The sequence below is a fragment of the Aspergillus bombycis genome (genome assembly GCF_001792695.1).
Source record: "Aspergillus bombycis strain NRRL26010 chromosome Unknown contig00007, whole genome shotgun sequence".
NCBI lineage: Eukaryota > Fungi > Ascomycota > Eurotiomycetes > Eurotiales > Aspergillaceae > Aspergillus > Aspergillus bombycis.
Window position 1 is genome coordinate 205673 of NW_019170009.1, and position 20919 is coordinate 226591.

The 20919-nt window shown below is 49.7% G+C and overlaps 6 protein-coding genes across 6 annotated transcripts; 2 read left to right on the forward strand and 4 right to left on the reverse strand.

Annotated features, from left to right (window-relative positions):
- Positions 1–1024: 1024 nt before the first annotated feature.
- Positions 1025–3454, reverse strand: ABOM_001841 (O-methyltransferase; the record flags this gene model as incomplete). The annotated part of the gene is made up of 6 exons (XM_022528971.1): positions 1025–1107; positions 1156–1390; positions 1449–1612; positions 1665–1928; positions 1986–2081; positions 2464–3454. 6 exons carry the CDS (start codon positions 3452–3454, stop codon positions 1025–1027), a joined length of 1833 nt encoding a protein of 610 aa, XP_022393446.1.
- Positions 3455–5192: 1738 nt separating this feature from the next.
- On the forward strand, positions 5193–7129 carry ABOM_001842 (fungal specific transcription factor domain-containing protein; the record flags this gene model as incomplete). The annotated part of the gene is made up of 4 exons (XM_022528972.1): positions 5193–5903; positions 5952–6418; positions 6477–6825; positions 6884–7129. The coding sequence occupies 4 exons, from the start codon at positions 5193–5195 to the stop codon at positions 7127–7129; spliced, it is 1773 nt and encodes a 590-aa protein (XP_022393447.1).
- Positions 7130–8001: 872 nt separating this feature from the next.
- ABOM_001843 (cytochrome P450) lies at positions 8002–9693 on the forward strand (the record flags this gene model as incomplete). The annotated part of the gene is made up of 5 exons (XM_022528973.1): positions 8002–8089; positions 8145–8390; positions 8438–8619; positions 8681–9218; positions 9275–9693. 5 exons carry the CDS (start codon positions 8002–8004, stop codon positions 9691–9693), a joined length of 1473 nt encoding a protein of 490 aa, XP_022393448.1.
- Positions 9694–13196: 3503 nt separating this feature from the next.
- On the reverse strand, positions 13197–14789 carry ABOM_001844 (MFS transporter; the record flags this gene model as incomplete). The annotated part of the gene is made up of 1 exon (XM_022528974.1): positions 13197–14789. The coding sequence occupies one exon, from the start codon at positions 14787–14789 to the stop codon at positions 13197–13199; it is 1593 nt and encodes a 530-aa protein (XP_022393449.1).
- A 1011-nt stretch (positions 14790–15800) lies between these two features.
- On the reverse strand, positions 15801–17548 carry ABOM_001845 (putative amino acid transporter; the record flags this gene model as incomplete). The annotated part of the gene is made up of 6 exons (XM_022528975.1): positions 15801–16409; positions 16460–16613; positions 16670–16913; positions 16986–17068; positions 17125–17214; positions 17355–17548. The coding sequence occupies 6 exons, from the start codon at positions 17546–17548 to the stop codon at positions 15801–15803; spliced, it is 1374 nt and encodes a 457-aa protein (XP_022393426.1).
- Positions 17549–19935: 2387 nt separating this feature from the next.
- Positions 19936–20394, reverse strand: ABOM_001846 (amino acid transporter; the record flags this gene model as incomplete). Its single annotated transcript, XM_022528976.1, has 4 exons — positions 19936–19959; positions 20016–20062; positions 20117–20182; positions 20235–20394. The coding sequence occupies 4 exons, from the start codon at positions 20392–20394 to the stop codon at positions 19936–19938; spliced, it is 297 nt and encodes a 98-aa protein (XP_022393450.1).
- Positions 20395–20919: the final 525 nt, after the last annotated feature.

A 20919-nucleotide genomic window follows, 5' to 3' on the forward strand; every position in this document is an offset into this window, starting at 1 on the left:
AGCTTACGGCTAGTTTAGTGCGATTCCCCGACGGAGCTCCGCCTTGTGGAGTCGCTGCTTGCGAGGCTTGTCTCAGTGGCAGAGGAGGATCCATGCTCCCATCGAAAGCTGAAGACGCTGAGTCGCTTTTCCCCTCTCGGCCAGTGACATGCTCAGTGAAGCCAACGGGACTCCCTCGCTGACAGTCGGTGCTGAGCTCTAGTCTACGATTGGCAATCTCAAATTGCTTCTTTGCACCGCCCCTGACGATCCAAACGGTTTCGGGGCGAGAAAGATTGGAGAGCGAGGAATGCGTCCCTATCCGACTAGTGATTCCATGATCCATGAGACAGTTGTTATCCATCGAGACCTGTCCTCGCTGTAGGCTGCAGCAGAAAAACATGTGCAAGACGGGAAGCCATAAATTGGCTCGTCGACGTCCCAGGCCGATGAATGGTGGCATATCATGAAAGGCCCCACTTGAATGGCATAGCGCGGACATCCTGGATCGCTATCTTCAACCATTAAGAGCTTGTTTTTCTAGGCATTCCAAGCTTAACCGGCACAAGCTCCGCATAATTTCAGCCTGATAGCATAGCCCGGTTACAATAGCCTGGCTCCGGTCGGGCCGATCACCGTTTCTGAAATATCATCTTCCCCTGAAAGACAGACCAGCAGATCGTCTCATGACGGCTGGGGATCGGAATCTCCCAGCGTCCTATACGTGCTCTATCCCCCGGGGATGTTGTCCGATTCTGTCGGCAGAAGACCGGAGGATTGAAGCGGGACGATTAACCGTCCATCATTTTATGCACTCTCCGGAGTCCGGGTGCTTGGATATTCGAAGAACCAATAGATTGGCAAGACCTAACGAATAAACATGCATTATGCCACTGAAATCTAAGGTGATAAATGATCTACCATCATACATAGTAATCCGAACAACCTTTTGGTGGAGAAACTCTAGGGTATACTCTTCACGGATCCAACCACAGGGTCTTCCTGTTCCGGAGAAGATCGACGGATTAAATATCGTCGCCCCGAATTAATTTCTTTTGCGCGATGAATCCAACTCCTGCACTTTCTTGCACGCTCTGTATATCTCCCCCACACTTTGTTTCACGTAATCTAGGAGGAGTCAGCCATATCCTGTTCACCCACTGGACCTCTACTCACAAGAGCCAACAACCATCCAGATGAAGTTGAAGAAAAAGTAATAAAACCAGAAGTAGTAACCCTCGGGCCGACAGAAGCTTTCTCCGCGGAAGTAAAGGTCAAACAGACTCGTGGCGTAGTAGAGGACGTCGCCGTACACCTGGCCGACGGAGAGCAGTAGCTGGAGGGCATGACGTGCAGGATGCTGCACTGCGATGCAGTAGGCAATAAAGAAGGCCAGGGGCCCCCAGCAGAACTGTTTGGCGGGACTGTTAGCATCTGCTCATTGCCATTGGCAGAACCAGGTCACTTACAGCAGTGACGGCCTCCATAGTGACGAGGAATGCGTCCGAAGTCAGATAGCGGGAGTCCGACAGAGAGTACTCCTTCCAGAGCTGACCGAACAGTTCCTGTGAGCCGGCCAGGGTCTCATGATGAACGACAAAATAGGACTCAAAGAATAAGTGAATGAACCCCGCTACATAGATTGTTTTAGTTGGACATCTCAATAAGAGGGCCATGGAACCTACTCAAGCACATCCACACAAAGGCCAATCGATCGGCCCGACTTGCCTTCGGTCGCACCCGTCGTATGATGAGAAAGGCTATCCCCAAGACTGCGGCCCATAGGAAGCCAAATTGGGCGATTAAGGAGAGAACCGGAGTCTCATTGGCGGCAAAGTGTGGTAGATGTATCCCGGTGGGATAATACCGGTGCGGGACCATGGTGACGCGACTAATGCGGCCTTGATAGAGAGAGCGTAAAGATGGGGGTTCAGGCACACCAATCGGATCTCCCGCGTATAATAATTAGTACTACGCTTCTTCTCCTATAGGTTGTCTGCTATTACTTCTTATATGTGTGGCTCCTGGACGGAAAACCCTCCCCGGATTCCGCGGATCCCGAACATAATCTCTCGGATGGTTGGATTTCCATATCGGACCATCTTGGCTTGGGGTTCAGTGAAGACCACGGCAACCTGAGTGTACTAGGAACGCTAAGCCTTAGGGCGAATGTGTTCGCAGCAAAGGAAGATCATATCTGAGATAATAATTTATAACAATGAGGCTAATACAACTATAGCATGTCCACTGAAAAAAAAAAAAAAAAAAAAAAAACCAACCGGGCCTACATTCTGTGCCTCAAACAACAGCCATGCAATATTGCTATGTCAGGGAAGAAAACAAAAAATAAAAATCAAAAAAAATAAAAATCAAAATCAAATAAAAGCAAGGAAAACTAAAGAAAATAGCATCTGCCTACATACCCGTCGACCTAAAATGACACAACATGGCCAGGTCTGGTTTGTGCGGCCGTATATCGCACACCATCCACCTTGAGTCCCTGCTCATTCAGCAGCGTGATTGTACCGCCCTCGTCGGAAAGCGCACAGTTGTGCAGCTGGAAACTCTGGCGACGCCTGCGACGCAAGACGGCACCGTCAGGCAGGTATTCATTTTCGCCCTTGTGATTCCGAACGCTCCAGCCATTCAGGATCACGGGCGCGTCCGCGCGGTTCGTGAGAGTGACGATCGAGTCGGATTTGGTTTTCGGGTCTGAACCATGATGACGGATCATGGCCTCGCTGATGGTCACGGTCCGGTCATGGACATCGCGCCTTTGTCGTTGCTCCCCTGGGATTTCAGGGTTTAAGAGCTCGTTCCAGCTAAGATACCCACGTGCAGGAGTAGGTTGACCTTCGGCATCGGTATGCACGGCCTGAGACGCGAACCCGATGAATACCCCCATCCAGTAATCCCCAAAGTCCAGCAGGATCCCCCCATCCTGATAGATCCCATTGTCACCTTTCCACTTCCTCGGGCTTCCCTGGTTCATGTGAATATTGTGGATCCCGTTGCCATTGCTGAAATGCGATCCAAACATGTAAATCACGCTGTCGTGGTCGACCGCACTATCCAGCACCGGGATCAGTTCATCCAATATATCATTATCGGGTCCAGGAACGTCATGGGGCAGGAGTCTGCCTGTTTCTCGGTGGAACAGATTACCTCTAATATAGTCCAAGGCGAGGCCGTTGGGGGCTTGCTCCATGGTGCCTTCCAGCTGATGAAAGCCGGGTTTCAATTCCCGAAGTCGTTCATTTTGAAAGTTCTCGAAGTTTTTGACCAACCAAAACACTAACCGAGAGTCACTTTTGTCCCCAGACTTGATGTTGATTGCTGCGCGGCCTTCCCCCCGACTATTGTCACTGGTAGTAAAGAACAGCGAGAGATGAGGAGACACATGGTCATCTGCATCGGTTTCGTAAGTGAAGCGGACAGGCTTTGCCTTCCATACGCCGTAGTTCTCGACGGGCATTGTCAGAGGAGTCGATGGTTTTGGAGGGCTTTATTGAATGTGAAAGTTTGCTAGGTCAGAGATCCAAGATACATCGGGGAACCTGAACCCTATCTGAAAGGATGGGAGAGCCATACCTACTTATATCTATCCGTCTTGGTCTAGGCCCATAAGGTGTTCTTTGCCTGTGGGAATTTGGCCCGACGCCAAATGCTTCTGGGTCCCAGGGCTAGATGTCTGATTTGAATTCATGTGGACTGATTCACGATCGACACATCCTAGAGGTCACAGCAGGATGTGCTATCTTTGGTACTAATCGCCTGATCAAGTGGACCTTCAATCCAGGCCTCGCGGACCCGGTTAGGTTCGATCGTCACAAGCGAGTGGTTGATCCAGAGTGCGTCCCGCAAATCGCGTTGACGGACATGCAAAAGTAAGTTGGCCTTGTCCATGGAATCGAGTGAGATTCGGAACGCAGTGACGGTATACGACGCTGAGTAATGTTCAAGGGTGCATTTCCCTGTTTCCCTCGGTAGAATAATTCTAGCGAAGTTTCTTTGGAATTTGGGGAGGCAATATACCATGGAATCAATGACTGCTTTCATTCCAACTATATGTATTGTCAATGACGTTGTTGGCACCCACCATACGACAAGGACAAAGTAAGAAAAGAAGAATAACGCTTTTTGATTTAGAAAATCACTTTTTATGCTTCAGTGATTAGGGTGTCAGATAGGGGCCCTTCGCAGTCTATCGAAATCGCGCTCAAGGAGGTTTCTGCCAGACTTGAAGTCCTAGTGATAAAGCCCAATTCTAACGATAACTGTCTCCATTCTGCCGGTCAATCACTTATACAGGAAGGCGGAACAAGGAGGCGGTCAATGGAGTGATGCCTTTCCAATCGAGGATTTTCGCGTCCCCACCGCCAAGCACCGAGAGCCGAGAAGCTGACCTTCGAACACCGAATTGTTCTGGGCATAATGCTACCGACGGGACTCCTCATTTTTGACCTTAAGAATATCTCGGTGATTCTTCAGTGGTGCACCGAATAGTCTCTTTTGCTTCTCGTCAAAGGCGTAACAGGTGAACCAACCAGCAGGCGATGATGTATCAGAACCGGGTCTGTAAGTCCTGCGAACCGTGCAGGGCTCGTAAAGTACGGTGCATCGGTGAGCCTTCTGTCCAGTTCTACGACACCTAGACCTAGAACTGACACCGTGGAAGCCTCCCCGGAGGACCCTTCCAGATGCATGCATTGCATTGTAGGCAGGATCCTAGTCATTATGCCCCTGCTAAAACGTACTAATCGGATCACCTGGCTTCTAGAAGCGCGATGAACGTTGTGAGTTCAAACAAGCCAGGCGCAGGTTCAAGTCTCGGCTCCAAACAGCAGCCCGTAGGTTCCATAGCATGCCGGGCGCGTGATAGTCTGTCTAATGAATGGTGGAGTAGGCGAGCCGTCGCTACTAAATCTGGCCCATGGTAGCAGGGAACACAATGATGGACAGACTAAACCAGTCTTAGCACCATTATTTGTGGACCAGCTATTGGATAGCCAACCCCTCCGGGGTGTGTCTCAAGATGAAATCCATGTGCTAAGGGTAAGAAATCTTCAACCGGGATATCATGATCGTAACTGAGCCCTAAGCGTGTAGTCGCAGGAAAATGAAGGCATGACTCAAACAACAAGCTGTTTTTTGTGAAGACAAACCTGACCGAAATTATAGTGTGCAGCTCGAATCTGGCTTTCTTTTCCGATATGAAGATCCAATCGCTGACACAGAAACTGGGGAATTCTCGCCTGAAAGAATTAGTCGATTGTATTGAAGCAATCATTGAGGACCGTGTTACAGCACGCGGAGCAACATCCATTTCCCCGGTTACATTCAAAAAGCCACTGAGCTCCACACGTATCTCGGGGGAATTGACGCGGGTCTATGTGGATGGTTGTGATCCAGGAATTCTTTATGTCCAGACCCAGTCTAACATCTTGATAGTTTACTTCATGCGTATCCATCCCATGTACCCGTTCCTTGACCGACAAAGTTTCGAGGAGACAGCGTTCTCGACGCACCTCGCACAGACGTTGGAAACAACTCCCGCATTCTCTGCTCTGTATCACGCAGTACTTGCATTGGGATGTCAGTACCATGATGGTGGATCCTTTGACCCCGGAAAGGGCAAAGCATGGAAGTTCTTCCAAATGTCACTAGGTCTGATGGCCGACATCCTCGTGCCACGAGAATCGTTGCTTAACCTACAAGCGTTGACCGCTATGTCCATCTTTGCCATGAACACCTGTTGTTTGCAGATTGACGAAATTCTAATCATGGAAGCGGCGCGGATGGCGCATGCCCTCCGATATCACCGAGCCATCTGCAGCACCGAGCAGCAAGTGTGGTGTCTACGAACATTTTGGGTCATCTACGGTATGGAAAAGCAGTTAGCATTTCTAAACAGGGAGAACTCGGTAAGCCTACAATTCACTAGGCAGGAACCAGCTCTAACGCTGCGATAGTTGATCGCAGATTATAACGTAGGGTGTTCAATCCCAGAAACACCAGAGGCAAGCTTTGGGAGCTATAACTGGTTTTTGTCCAGCATCCGGTTTGCCAGGATAACGTCACAAGCATATGAGCTTCTGTTCTCCATTAGTGCCACTCAGAATTCCACAGAAACATACCACACAATGATTGATTATGTCCAGGGGCGCCTGGAGAAATGGCGACTGACCGTGCCGGACGGGTTTCGACCGGGAGAATCTTGTCCTCCACAGACCTTCGTCGATCCTGTGTCTAAAACGGTCGCTCTCCAGACCCACTACTCCTACCACAGTATGGCTATTGCTTTGGCGCGGCTCACTTTGCAGATCGGCTCCGACGACAGTGAGCGACAAGAACACAGCAGACGAAGTTTGATGGCTTCTGCCCGACGGATAATTGAGCTGACTCAGTATATTGACAAGGCACCCCATACACCACTGTTGTAAGTGAATAGCCTCCGTCGTTCTATGGTCCTTTGCCAAATCTGACAATTGATACAGTATCCTTGCCATAATGCCACTTGTAGCCCTCTTCATCCTTTTCGACTTTGTAGTCCACAACCCCACACACTCGGAGACAAAGACCAATTTGGCAATGCTTGATATTGTTTCGGGGCACTTCGCTCTTGTCGAGCATGCATCAAATGGCTCATTACCCTGCTCATTGGTCTCGGAGTTTGCCCATATAGCACGACAGCACGTCAAAGATGTCAACGGTGGACGCGGTCCCGGAGACATGATGGAGGCCCCGCTTACCCCGACGCAAAGAACTTACCGTGGTCATATCAGGACAGGATCAGACGCCGCGAGGGACACGCAAATGCCAGTCGTAATGGAAGGGAACATTTCTGTAAGTACCTACCTTCCTCATTAATTGATCTAATCTGGTGACCATTGGACCCATCTAGGATGATCATCGACCTAATGTTGAACTCAGCGGGGAGCTCGAACCGTACAAGCACACAGAGAGCGCCGGTGAGCCAGCAGACCTTCTATACTATCCTGCAATGGATGCCAGTTTCGACTTTGGTAGCGACCCTCTGTTGCCCGGTATTGATCTGCGGACGTTGTTCGGGTCGGTTATCTCGACCGGCTTTGATTCTCCTGACGATGCCTCTACTTTTGGTGGGATCATGCCGACACCTCCAACATAATATCGGCGACGTGATATCAGCTGGCTGGCCCGGCCCGAGAGGTTGGGCACTGTACTGGCGTTTGCTGGCTGGGTCTACACCCCGAGACTACGACTCACCACGAAGCTCCGCTTCGACATGGCGTAGAGTTGCCTACTGCAATGGCTTTCACGATATGTGATCTGTATATGGATTGGCCTAGTTAGCTCCGAGCTGTCGACATATAATGGATATTTTATGGGAATCAAGTCGAAGGCAGACATCGTGATTGTGTATTGATGTAGATCCACGAACACCGTTCATGTCACGGCTGCTTGTTCCACGTCGATGCCTCAGGCGTCCATTTTGCTGTCGGGGTTCGGCCTTGGACAAAACCCACAAGTCCTCACCGTCTCTGCTCCCAGCCGCCTCCGCCTGCCTGTTGAAGGATTTCACCGGCAGAATCCCACCAGTCATCGTGCATCCTAATTGCCTTAGGCGTCAACTTCCCGCTCCTGCGCCACCATCAACCTTGAGTGTCGAATCTTAACCACCAACATTGGTTGTGATGATGTGTCTAGATGTGTTAGGTACCGATCTCCGGTCCTCTGAGCCCCACCTTTAAAAGGACACAGCCAGTCATTTAATCCCCATAATTCCAAAAGGAAGTAATCCTGGAGATCCCGGCTTGGCTCTTGGTGGTCTACAACGCTTCGGAGGTCGGGGGTAAGCGTCATCACGCACTGCTCTCATACGTACGAGAATGCAAGTTGCGCCATGTAAGGGCCCCCACGGGGAGCTTATCTCAGCACGTAAGCCATCGTCGATATATAACGCTGGTGCCTTGTCTTGCTTCTAGGTAATCCGGGTCCAACATTGTGCGACCCAAATCCACGGAAACCAGGAGATTCACCATGGCCGTTTCCCTGGGTTTTGTTACATATCTCTCCCTATTACTTGCGGGCTTCTATCTTGCCCGCAAGATCGCTAGACTCGTCCAAGGTTTGTACAGCCCCGCTGACCATGTAAGACCCCGCTGATGCCAGCACTTCCATAGTGCGACGATTCAAACAACTACACGGTTGCTTGCCCCCCGCACGAGAGTACCATAAAGATCCGGTGCTGGGTCTGGATGAAGTGCGATCTATGCTTCGAGTGTTTCGTGAGGACTGCTTTCTGGAATGGGCGTTAGAGAAATATCGACGTTATGGGAACACCTTCGCGAGCTCAGTTCTGGGTGACGATAACATATGCACCGTTGAGCCGGAAAACATCAAAACGATCCTGGCGGTGAAGTTAAGCAGTTCGACCTGGGGGAGAAAAGACGGAGAACGTTCCATCCGCTCTTAGGCGATGGTATTTTCGCATCCGATGGGCCACAGTGGGAACATTCGCGGACTCTGCTGAGACCCAGTTTCACTCGGACGCAGATCGCGGCGACCGATTTATATGAGAGACACATTCAGAGGCTGATCAGTCAGATTCCTCGAGATGGTTCAACGGTGGACCTTCAGGACCTCTTTTTCAAGCTGGTATGGAAGGATACCCGCGTTAAGAATGCCCCAGTGCCATGTCTAATAGTACATCCTCTAGACACTTGATACAGCGACCGAGTTTCTGTTCGGAGAGTCTGTTGAGTCTCTACGCCCTGGATCTTCCGCAGAATCGACTAGTTTTGCCTACCACTTCAACGTCGCCCAAGATGGAATAGCCTTCAGCGTGGCTATCGCGCCTTTCGACCGACTGGTTTTCAGACCCCAGCTCAGGGAGTCTGCCAGAGAAGCGAGAGCATATGTCGGTAACTTTGTGAAAAAAGCCATAGAATACCGACGCTCGCTTGACGCCGAGAAACATGCGGGCGATACAACTAACTCACCATCGCGATATGTATTTCTCCAAGAGCTCGCCAAGGAAACAGACAATCCTACCGACATCACCGACCAGGTCTTGAATATCCTCCTCGCAGGGAGAGACACGACCGCCAGTCTCCTAAGCATGGTATTCTATCACCTCGCACGGCGTCCCGATATCTGGGAAATCCTGCGGAGCGAGGTGGCGACACTCGACGGGAAATACCCATCATTTGAGGAGCTGAAACAGTTGAAATACCTCTCCTGGATCATTAATGAGAGTATGTGCAGTACTGTGCAATACTCCCCGGATCCTGACAATACTGACAACCTATAGCGTTACGCCTGTACCCCGTGGTCCCATCCAACAGCCGCACAGCGAACGAAGACACCTTCCTCCCCGTCGGCGGAGGACCAGACGGGAAATCGCCCGTGTTTGTCGCCAAAGGCCAAAGAGTCGCCTACGACGTATACGTGATGCATCGACGCCATGATATATTCGGCCCCGACGCAGAGGAGTTCCGGCCGGAACGATGGGAGACCATACGACCCGGTTGGGCTTTTGTACCTTTTAACGGGGGCCCTCGCATTTGCCTCGGACAGCAGTTCGCCCTGACTGAGGCCTCTTACACGATCGTAAGAATTGTGCAGTCGTTCAAGGAGATCACCAATCGGGACCCGGAGCCGTGGCAGGAACGTCTCGCACTTACATTGGCAAGTAAGCATGGAACGAAGGTGGCCATGGTGCCTGTTTAAACTATTTTCTGTGGTTCTTTACTTTAATATCGAATACTGCAAGGGAGGTAGACAAGTCCACGCAGCAAGAAAAGGTGCATTCAAGACCAAATGCAGATCATGATCTACACATGAACATAAACTCCAGAAAACTATAGGAGCTATTTACAATTCTACCCTCATCATAGATAGCAGTCGCACATGATCCTGGCACCTTGCTCCCTGCCGCAAGTAGTTCAGCCTCTCGAGGCCTGTCCCAGGGAAAGATCACTTGGCACAAAGCTTAACACAAGCAAAGCCGAGAGATCCCGTTCATTCGACGGATGTTTAATTCGAAAAACTAGCACTATACATGGCGATCTAGATGTGCTAGGGCTACGAGGATGGAGCTGTGGAGCTGTGGAGTTGATGCGAGTTGATATCACGGCCCTGGGCTGTTTTCGGTCGGGTTTCGGCATCCCGATGATGCCCTAATTGAGTGATTGACAATCTAACACTGGGTACCAGCTCCACAGCGGGGAATGGGTTTTGGTCTTATCATGCTGCAGACTGCAATGAAATGTAGCACAGACATTGGGGTGATGGAAACATGACTCGCACTTGGTCCAGTAATGGGGCCGGATGAAGTTTACGGCAGATGACAAGACCGTGCCTGGACCATTGATCGTAGCCATCTTTCCAATATCCGGGGTTATTCTTTACCCTGTAGAGAGACCAATGACGGACTATCGGCTTGCCGTTAACCAAAAGGAAAGATTTCCGGAAGTTTTTCTATGGTTGTATAGGCCGGCCGAATATACGCAGTAACATTTGGGAAGTTGACAGCCACGCTACATCTCCAGTACAGTCAGCTATCACCTGGAGATATGGCCCATTAAGGCAATCTATAAGCGACTACTCGACTCCAGACAAAAGTACTGCATACAAATAACTACAAATTATACAGGATCTTGCTCTCTCAGAATACCAATGGATACAAACACAGATTACTAAAACACAGGACATATAATATGCTAACGAAGAGGAGGACACACAAAGCGAGACCAAGCTGGACACCTAATTATCGCTGACAACCTCACCGAAAACCTTGAACTCCACCAGTCGAACCTTCTGCTCCTCTGGTGGCACAAAAACAAGTCGGATCTGGTCCGTGTCGACACCGTCCCAGGTAGCCCGGGTAATTCCGTTCGCAACCGGGGAACTATAATTCGCACCAGACACCTCCGACCACTCGCCGGAGATATTCACCTGAATGCTGTATGTCTCAGGAGCATCAAAGCCTTGCGTGCTATTAGCAAAAAAGGCAATCTCTGCGCTGGCAGTCTGGGTTGAGGATTCGAAGCTGATCTGGTACCATAGCTCGCTGCCATCTCCAGCGGGTGTATCCCAACCGTTGGCGACGTCAGACTCTGGGAAGAACCACACTCTACCGTCGATAGCGGCGTGGACGGCATCGGTGTCTGCATCGGTGACCGAGACACTGCCTAGGGGATATAGAGTTGAATTCTGTTGCACGGAGACAGCTATAGGGCGGTTGATTGCCGGCGGAGTTTCTCGGGTGATGCTTGTAGTAATACGGGTCAAGCTTGGCGCCGTGGAGACAACTTTGCCGTCAACCTCGACCACTAACCCGGAGGTGCCGTAGTGATCTCCACTGGCATCCCACTGGACGGCGATCTCGTGGCCATGGTAGAGAATGCGCTCGGCGCGGAAGTATGACACGACTGCTGGGTCCGCCAGCGGGTTCACCTCAAGCACGTCGTCAGCGCGAGGACGGATGCCAACAAGTCCGGAGAGGACGAGGTCAACATAGCCAGAATGGAAGTAGTGCGGGGAGCGCGCTAATCCGACGATCGGACTGCCTGTATCGGCATCATAGTCTTCTTCCAGGTTTAGGACACCACCTTGATCGGGGTTGTAATGTAATTGAGCATACTGTTGGAGCAGGTTGGTGTAGTCGGTCTTTGTCACAAGGTTGGCAGCAGCGGACGTGTTGTAGTGGTCGAGCAAGTTAGCAAGGGCCGATAGGACCTGGGTGGTCTGGTAAGGCCAGGCAGGTCCGTTCCACTGGCACTCGCGTTGATCGCCTTCATAACGGTATTGTTTCATGTAGTATTCATAGCTCGGCTCGTTGGTGCGTAGGCCGTGCGCGCCCGCGAACTTTTCGCTATCCAAGAGATGCTTCCATGCTTGAGCGAAATCCTCGGTGTCGTCTGGCAGGTCGTGCGCCCAGGGAACATAGCCCACCAGCTCACGGCCTCGAATGAAGTCCCAGTATGTCACATACTCATTGTCCACTTTGTACCTATCGATGAAGTGCTCGAAGGTGCTATTCCACAATGTGTCCTGTACGGTGTTCTTGATGTCGGTGGCCTGCTGCTGATACTCGTTGGACACATCCTCCTGGCCCAGTAAGGTCGCCAGGCTGGCAATGGCCAACGCGTTTGCATATTGGTAGCTATTGATGCTGGGCCGGAAGGCATTCCCTCCTGTGAAGCCATCCGCGCCGCCGGATGCGTCGATGCTAGCAATCGTGTACTCCGTCGCATCGGTGAGTGGTTGTATCCAGTACAGGGCTTTAGAGGTGTCGTATCCTCCCGTTGTCATGGTGGTGGTATTCCATCCCTTGAAGACCTCCTGCATGGTATCCAAGTGGGTGGTAGCATCGTCTGCGACTCCGTCGACCAGATAGCCCTGCCACACACCGTCGGCCATACTCTCGGAGAACTGGTACGGGTTCCTGTACGGGCCATAGAGAAAGCTTGCATAATCGCTCTTAAAGCGACGATCACGGCACCAACGGCCTTCACGCAGATGGAAATTCGCGGCATCAATCAGCAACGCTGAGGGCTGAGTCTGCCAGCTGACATCATTCAGAAACTCGGTTGAGATGTACCCATCGGCACCCAAATCACGCTGGTGGGCACGGAAGATATTCCACCGGTAATAATAAACATCCTGGATGTCGGACGCACTGGACTCGAAGAGCGGGATCCGGTCGCGATACCACGGTGCATCATTGCCGAAATACTGAGCGGTAATGGCATCTGCATCCAGCCCTGCGGCCTGCAAAAACAAGCTGGCCCAAGCCAGGCCTTTCACACAGTTCATTTTTGCTAGTTGTCCCTGCGCATCATGCTCTATACCGAAGACCCGGGGGGGGGGCATTTATAGCTTCCCTGCGGTTCTTGGCTCTCCGGTGGGGAGAGCACGCATCAGACGACGTCCGTTCTAGTTCAGGATGGTTCTCACGGTAAATTACCCCGAGTGGTTATGAATGTGCCGATCAGAGGACAATCGGCTTGCGCTAAGTTGGTCTATAATCTATAATGTGGTCTATAATCTATAATTTGGTCTCCTGTGTCGGAGCCCCGCATGGCGTTTCTTCACTCCTGTGGGGTTGATCAGGAACCCCGACTTTTAATTTATGATAGTGCCATGGCCGTGCCCATTTTCTCCCCAGGCGTCGTCATATTTCGGCTATTGGCTGGAATGTCCCGGTCTATAAGGTCCAAGTGCCGACTCTACTGGTCGCTTTGTTGCGCCGCCTCCTGTAACTTGCGCATGTATGCTTCCGACTGCGCTGCATATGGACATCGCTTGCGAATCGCTTTCCCATACCGGTAGAAAATAAATGGAAAAGGCATGCATGCGACCGTAAGAAAGGCGGGGATTGAGGACGCCCAATGGATCCCTAACCCTTCATACATATAAGTCGTGAAGAGCGGAAATATTCCTCCAAACAGAGATCGCAGCACAGCATTAGCCGCCAAGACCGATGCCGCGGAAATGGTATATGAATCGATAAGATAGCCCATGATGCCTAGGTATAAGAGAACGATCCCAGCGCCGAACGGAACGCCGGCTGCTATACTGGCCATCCAGTGAATGGAGGGAGAGTTGGTCCACGCGAACCAGAAGAGGCTGACAGGAATGCACACGGCAGATAACATCACCGGCGGCAGGCGTGACTCGGGAGGCGCGAACCCTCCATGTCTTTGGACTGTTCTCATGTATCGCTTATTGTCGGGAATTGCGTAGCTCGTTCCGACAATCATACCCACGGCAATGCCCATGAAGGCGAGTCCTCCCACGCCTTGGTTCCATCCCCGGCCACGTTGGTACACAATAGGAAACGCGGCGAACATCATGAAGAGCGCGCCATAAATGATAGCAATGTATATAGATAACATAAATACAATGGGTTCTCGAAATAGTAGGACCCACGGTCGCAATAACGAGGTGGCAAACATGCGTTTCAACGACACGGCGCCTTCATTCTCGACGTCCAGCTTTGATCGATAAACCATGCCGGTTTTCTGTGAAAGACGCTTTGCTCGTTGGCGCAGAAGAACCGGCGCGTAGGTTTCAGGAACGAAGCAAGTCATCAGAATCCACAAGACTCCTGAGAGGGCAGCCAGGAGGCCTTCCACCCATTTCCATCCAGCATTCATGCCCAGAAAACCGCCAATCACCGGTCCAAGGGCAGGCCCCATGAAGGGCGCTGCAGCAAAGAGGCATAGAGCCAGCCCCCGTTGCTCAGCTCGAAACATATCGCTAATCACACCCCCCGCGTTCGTCAGGGGCGATGATCCCGCGGTGCCGGCTAGAAAACGCAGGACCAACAAAGTCTGTATATTCTGTGCACCGGCACATCCCGCCAGAAAGGCCGTCATCGCGCCAAATGAGACGATAAAAGGATATTGTCGACCAATGAACTCGCTGAGCGGGGCCCAGACCAGTGGCCCGAGTGCAAAGCCGATCACAAAAAGCGATAGTCCAAGCGTTGCAACTTCCGTGCCGACACCCAACCCTTCCATCACTTGTGGCGTTGATCCGGAATATGCTGAGGAAGCGAGGGCAACGGCCAATGTTGCTGTAGAGACGACGACCGTAATGCTGACTTTCTTGAAGGTAGTAAAGAGCATGGGGTTTCTGGGATCATTCGGCAGCCAGGAGACCAGGAAGGGATCTGTTTCCGTGCCTGATCCAGGGTAAGTGTGATGCAGAACATCCCGAGTAATGGCCCCTTGATCTACCACTTGGCGCCAAAATGGTATGTGTCGTTCACAATCTGGCTTGGCCCATTCCGACTGGTTCTCTGGGTCCATTCCCATGGTCTGTGCAATTAGCCAAATGAATGCACTCTGTTGCAAACCCTCCTGATGCCACACCGAAGAACCACGGTGGAAATCATGTTGGTTATATAGCGAGCATTACATCCAGGTAATCTGCCAAGGCAGCCATCAGGGAGGGGCCCTCGACTTGCCCTATCGTCTATCATTGGCCAGAGGACCGAACTCGCGCCCTACGGCCGATATTCATAGACGTCTTCTCGTCGTATATGGCAAGGATGGTCGTGTCATCAAATCACCTTAACTCCGTGGTTCCGTCAGCACTCGGCACACAATCCCGAGTGCTCTTTTCTTTACTCAAAAGCAGACCAGCAATGGACCGTGCGCACGGGGCGGTCTGGGGATGCAGTGACGAATAAATCATTCCAAACATATTGGCTACATCATCCCAGAACAGGGATTGATATATCACACCAAACACTACGAGCACACTCCGTACATACCTATTACTAATAGTAATTCAACAACGCGTTCGAGCATGATACATCTGCTTAAAGCTTGCATCGATATATTTCATGTATGTTACCTTTTCTCTCGTACGTGGAAAACCGTGTATCCAATTCTTTTTTTCATTTTGTTTTTCCGGTTCTCGACCGCTCATCAACTCAACTAGGGTTCACGTGTAGCTAGCTATAGAATGATCCGTAGCTATGACTAGGAGAGCGAAAGAAACCCCGATGAGGTGAATAGAAAGACGCAAGGCGGTTCACATTTCCGCTCCCCTCTACGGAAATTAGATCCGTACGAACCAGTTTCTTTGGTTATGATATCATCATTGACACGTCGAGTACAACTATCGACCGATTTGAAGCTCCACCACGGGTCCCTTGTATACCTTCCTCGCTCGGACAAGATAATAGAACAGACTCAACAGAATAACACCCCCAATCCCCACGACACTGTAGTTCATTGATTCGGCCGATACATTATTCATGGGTGGCCAGAAGCTGAAGAAGACTGCAATGGTCATAAAGACCACGGCAAAGATGTTGATCAGGATGCCCCAAACCCCCGGGACATGAAAAGGACCCCAGACAAGCTGGCTCCGGCTGTATTGATCATAGTATGTTCACTCGTGGACCCACTGATTCCACCCGTACAGCGTCGCCAGAGCAAAAGGCCGGCCACAACCAGATATGATGAGAACAAGCCCGAGGTGGATAAGGACATCAAGTCATTGAATGCCAGGTCAGAGCCAATACCAATAAGGCTCAGAAGCCAGGTAATGGCGGTGGTTAGTGTGACTGCGTATGCTGGAATTGCGGTACGAGCAGTGACCTTCGTCCACACTCGCCATCCAGGGATACCCCGGTCACGCGCAAAGGACCAGAATTGCCGTGATGTCGAGGCCAGCATACCGGCCGAGGAGCAACTACCCATTGCAACGATAATGGCGCCTGCAGCGGCCGTGCCCGCTACCGACCCCGTGGCCTGGTGGAATATAGTCAGGAAGGGGACTCGGGCCTCGAGAGCTCCCGTGATATCCTCGACGCAAAAGAGCAATGCGATTAGCATGCTGAAGCCAAGGGTGCCATTGATTAGCACCGTGAGCATTAACGACAAGGGCACAGCCACTGTGGCATTAGTGATTTCTTCAGATAGCTGGAACGTGTTAACTCTCGGATCCGTCGATGTTTAGACCCTGTTCGTACATGTACTGCAGCATCACCCCCTGCAAAAGCAAAGACAGGTCCAATCAGGCCAACAAAGAACGAAAGACCCTGAGAGGGCCATTGACCTTCATTCAGAAACTGGGTGAAAACTAGCTCGGCGGTATTATGGTTGGCCATGTAGACCATCGGAATTCTTCCTGGATAAGCAGAAAGCCTGACTTATTGATGGGGTGGGGGATTTCTACTTACAGAATAGCAAAGAAGCCCAAAATATGGAGGACTAGAATTGCACCTTCAAATCGCGGCAATACCTTTCCTCCAGCAATGTTGATGATGAAACCGAAAAGTGCAATCGCATAACCGATCAACACCTGCCGCCATATTTTAGGCTCGTAGGATGGATTAGTGAGCGTCACCAGCGTCTCGATATAGTTGCCACCCAGGTAGCAGACGGTCGCATAAGTTGCCTGCCAGCCGATTACCGTAAGCCAGCCTTGGGGTATCTTTAGTTAAAGCCACTGATTCGCGTAGAAATAATTTCGTGACCATCCACAATTCCACTCACCTGTGATGTAGCTGAAAATTCTCATTGCGGATTGAGGTGCGAGCATTGAGCACCAGTGGTACTGTCCTCCTGATGTTGGTGCCCTGATCGGTTCTCCTTTAGCAGGATGTTTCTCTAATGTCATTCCATAACTCCTTACATCGACACAAGCTCCGAGATTACTACAAATGTCGCAGCGATACCAACCCAGACGAATATGTACCCATAGACACTGCCAGCAGGACCACCGCTAACTTTTGATCAGTCTGGGCTGTAGCTTGATAGACAGGATCTCATTTACTTTTGGAAATTTTGGAGAAATAGCCTATTCAGGGCACGATCTTTCAGCTGATAGAACCACAAAAGGCAGGTGATGTGGTAGAACCCTACGTCGTTACAGACTCCCATGTGATCAGAATGGTGCAGCTGAATCCCAGCATCGACATCACCCCAAAGTTTCGCTTCAAGACTGGACGCTTTCCTAAACGGGTCAAATGGATGTCATCCGCATTTTGATATGATGAGCGTTCCTCAAGCTCATATGACCGGGGACGTGTTAATTGCTTCAAGTCATAGGACGTCATGGCGATGGAAGCAGTTCCAGTGGCTCCGAAATGAAGAGCTGCAACTTGCAAATATGCATATACGAAGGGGGCTTGATTCAATTAAAAAACGCTCCAAGTCAGAGTTTGAGACACATATAAGTACAGGAGTCTGTAGCGGAGGAAGATAGATGATTTCAGGTGTTCAAGAAGATTCCCTGTCGTACAAAAAATCAACAACAAGGAAGAAGCCCTCTGTGCACTCCCTCCGCTTTCGTCCCACATTGAGACCTATTGTAACCCAACTCGATAGTTAAACCGACTGGGGAGTCTATCCCTGGAGAGAGTACTCTTAGATTGACGCATGGTATCAGGGATCCAGTGTGGACGATGAAACCTTGCGGTCGGGGCAGAGTCCGTCTTTATCAATCCTGGCAAGGCCATCTACAACGGCTTATCCAGTAGATCCACAAGGAATGCACCAATATGCATGGCCCTCCGAAGTAATTTTATTCTTTCATATGGGTTACTCATCACTTATATTTGGCCCAGTATAGGGCTTTTTGAAGTAAATCCCGATCCCAGACTCTAGGCCTAACCTTTATTATACATGATCGGCAGCGATATTAAATAATTGAAACTGAAAGGACGCAGTCGCTTCCTTACACATTTCCAACCGCTAAACCTTGTATGTCGGTTATTTCAAGCCACTTGAATTATGCTCTACACGAATTGACAAATAGGAAGCTCTATATCATCTGTACGTTTCCCGTTTTGGGTCACCCAGGCTCTGGTTGAGGGGTATAATCGAAACAATAGATTAATCTCACATGGGCTCTCATGTCAATCTCCGAAACGGGGGCAGGGTCGCATTGACATTTCAGCATCCCTGCCATTCCAGCCTGGAATAATTTCCCTCTGAAGTCCGTTCATGTTTATGCATAGTGCTGACACACCAGTCATGGATAGAGGATCAATGGCAGGTTTTATTCGCAGGTAGGTCTTAGCTTAGGATAATCATCTCAACCCAATCCTCCAGGTCTTCTGGTTTTCCTGGTATTTGAATGTCCCCTTTTTCCTACCATTTTCCTTGTCTTAAATTTTCTTTCTTTCTTTCCTTTCCTTTCTCATTTTCAGCCTTCGTTTATCTGTTACTAGCCAGGAAAGAGCTGTATTGCTCACAATGGAATCATAGCATCAGGCGACGTGACCGATTGAATCACACTCGGTCACTCCACCCGTTTCGAGGGGCGTAGCACTAATGAGAGATTACCTAGCAAGCGTCCACTTCAAACTTGGCGCCAAGAATTGAAAAGAGTCTATACTACGTAGGCTTATATAGGCTAGGTTGGCTTAGGGCTTAGGGCCGACGATGGTTAATAATATTTGGGGTTCAACCCCCTGGGGGACAGCCTTTCGGTCGAATCGGTCTCTTCTAGATTGTAGAGCAGCAGAGTCCCCTAACTTGCTAACGATCGAATATAAAATCTTATAGAAATTTTTGAATAATATCCGGATGGCTCTTGTATCTTTGGGAATTTTCTGAGAATTTTAAAGCTATCAATAATGCCTACGTGGCAACTGCGTATAATAGTTCGTGTGTGGTAGGGATGCTATTCGATGTGTATATATATTTCCACAGCAACTTTTCGATCGGTTAGTTTATTTTGGATTTGGAATCCACGCAAAAGCCTCTCGACATTTTCTTAAAAACTACTAATAATATTTATTGCAGTGGACTATTTTTCTAATATTTTTGGGGGGTTTTATACGTAGTATTATATGTGGAAAGGTACTTACAATATAAACTATGTGGATAGTAGCGCTGTTTCTTAGAGGGTTCGAGGTTTTTTCGGCAAATGGCTCGAGCGAGGCATGACAGTTCAACCGATTGTTATTCGATTTGCCATGGGATCATTGAAAGGTTGAATAGAGATCGTATTAAAAGCGGGCTTTCAATGAGTACATATCTTGACGCTATTTATAAGCATGAAGGAATCTGCACATAGTCTACAGAGTTGGAATCTCAATTTTATAGATACATCACGCTGATTCATCAACACACTGATACTGTGCCAAACCATCAGTATATAAATATAGAGAAGAACGCCAAACATTCCACGATTAAACTGATTCTTTTGGTTACTTTGCATATTTTACTCTAAGCTCAATCAGCTACGGTTGTAATGAGTGTTTCAGGCCTGAAATTCTTCAATTGATATGCAAACAAGAGAGTCAACAAACAAACATACATGCAGATATATAAGGAAATAGACAAGGAAATTGAAAAGCAGATGGTCTAAGTAGCAAACAAAGGAAAATAAACAGCAAATTGATATAATTGTTTTCCCATCGTTCTGTACGTCCCCCTTCACAATCCTCTCCCTTAGCTTGATGGTGGCATTGCCAAAGCACTGACCAGCAGTAGCTTAGACACAAGGCTTGCAAGCAACCTGTTCCATGATTAGTATGGAATCATCATTGGATAGAAGAATGATGTAAAACTTACAGTCATGGTGCCAAGTCCTGCGACACAGGCAACATCGGCAATGGGGTCTAGAGTATCCAGTCAGTGAAGAATCCCAAGGTATTGGATGCAAAGAGTCTTACTGAGAGCAAGCTCGGCAGCGGCAGCGGCGCAAGTGGCGCTCTGTCCAACGACGGAGCTGATGCAAGCTTTGGAAAGAGTCAGTTAGGTGTCTTAGTGAAGCCTTCAAGAGTTACTTACCGAGCCAGCTGCATCCATCATCTTCCTTGGCCTTGGTCCAGGCAGAGGCGATGTTGTTGATATCAGCAGCGCTCTGGATGTTGGTGGCAGAGATGCCGTTGGAAGCCGGGATGGCGGTGGCAACAGCGAGGAAAGAAGCGGCGACAATGAGGAACTGCATTTTGATAGTGAAGTAGAAGAGTTGGTTTAAAGAGATTGTTTGAATGGTGGTGTTGTTGTTGTTGTTTGGAGGCTGTAGTGCTGTAGCGTTGTTTGCTTTGTTGTGTTGTGTTGTTGTGTTGTTGTGCTGATGAAGATGTGATTAGAGACGACGATTAAGGTCCTTATATAGACTTTTCGTGCCTTGCAGGATGTATGAAGATTGTACTTCTTCCAGAGTCAATGAACGTTGTATGTCCTGCAATGTGAGATTCTGTATACTGGCCATGTTAATTTTGGATTGCAGAATCTCACCTTGCATGATAGTCTATCTCAATAAGATGTTTCGCCCCTGTCCCCTGTCAGCTTATTCTTGGCGGTTATAGAATGTAGCAAGTCAAGGGATCTCTGGGGCTAGGGCTCTCAGTCTGAGCAGACTAATTGGTGTATCAAGCCATACTCTACGAGAATGTTCGAGCTACGAGGTTCGTGCTGCCGCGAACATAGCCATCACTCTGACACTTCGCGGTCATTGTACTTTCCAACA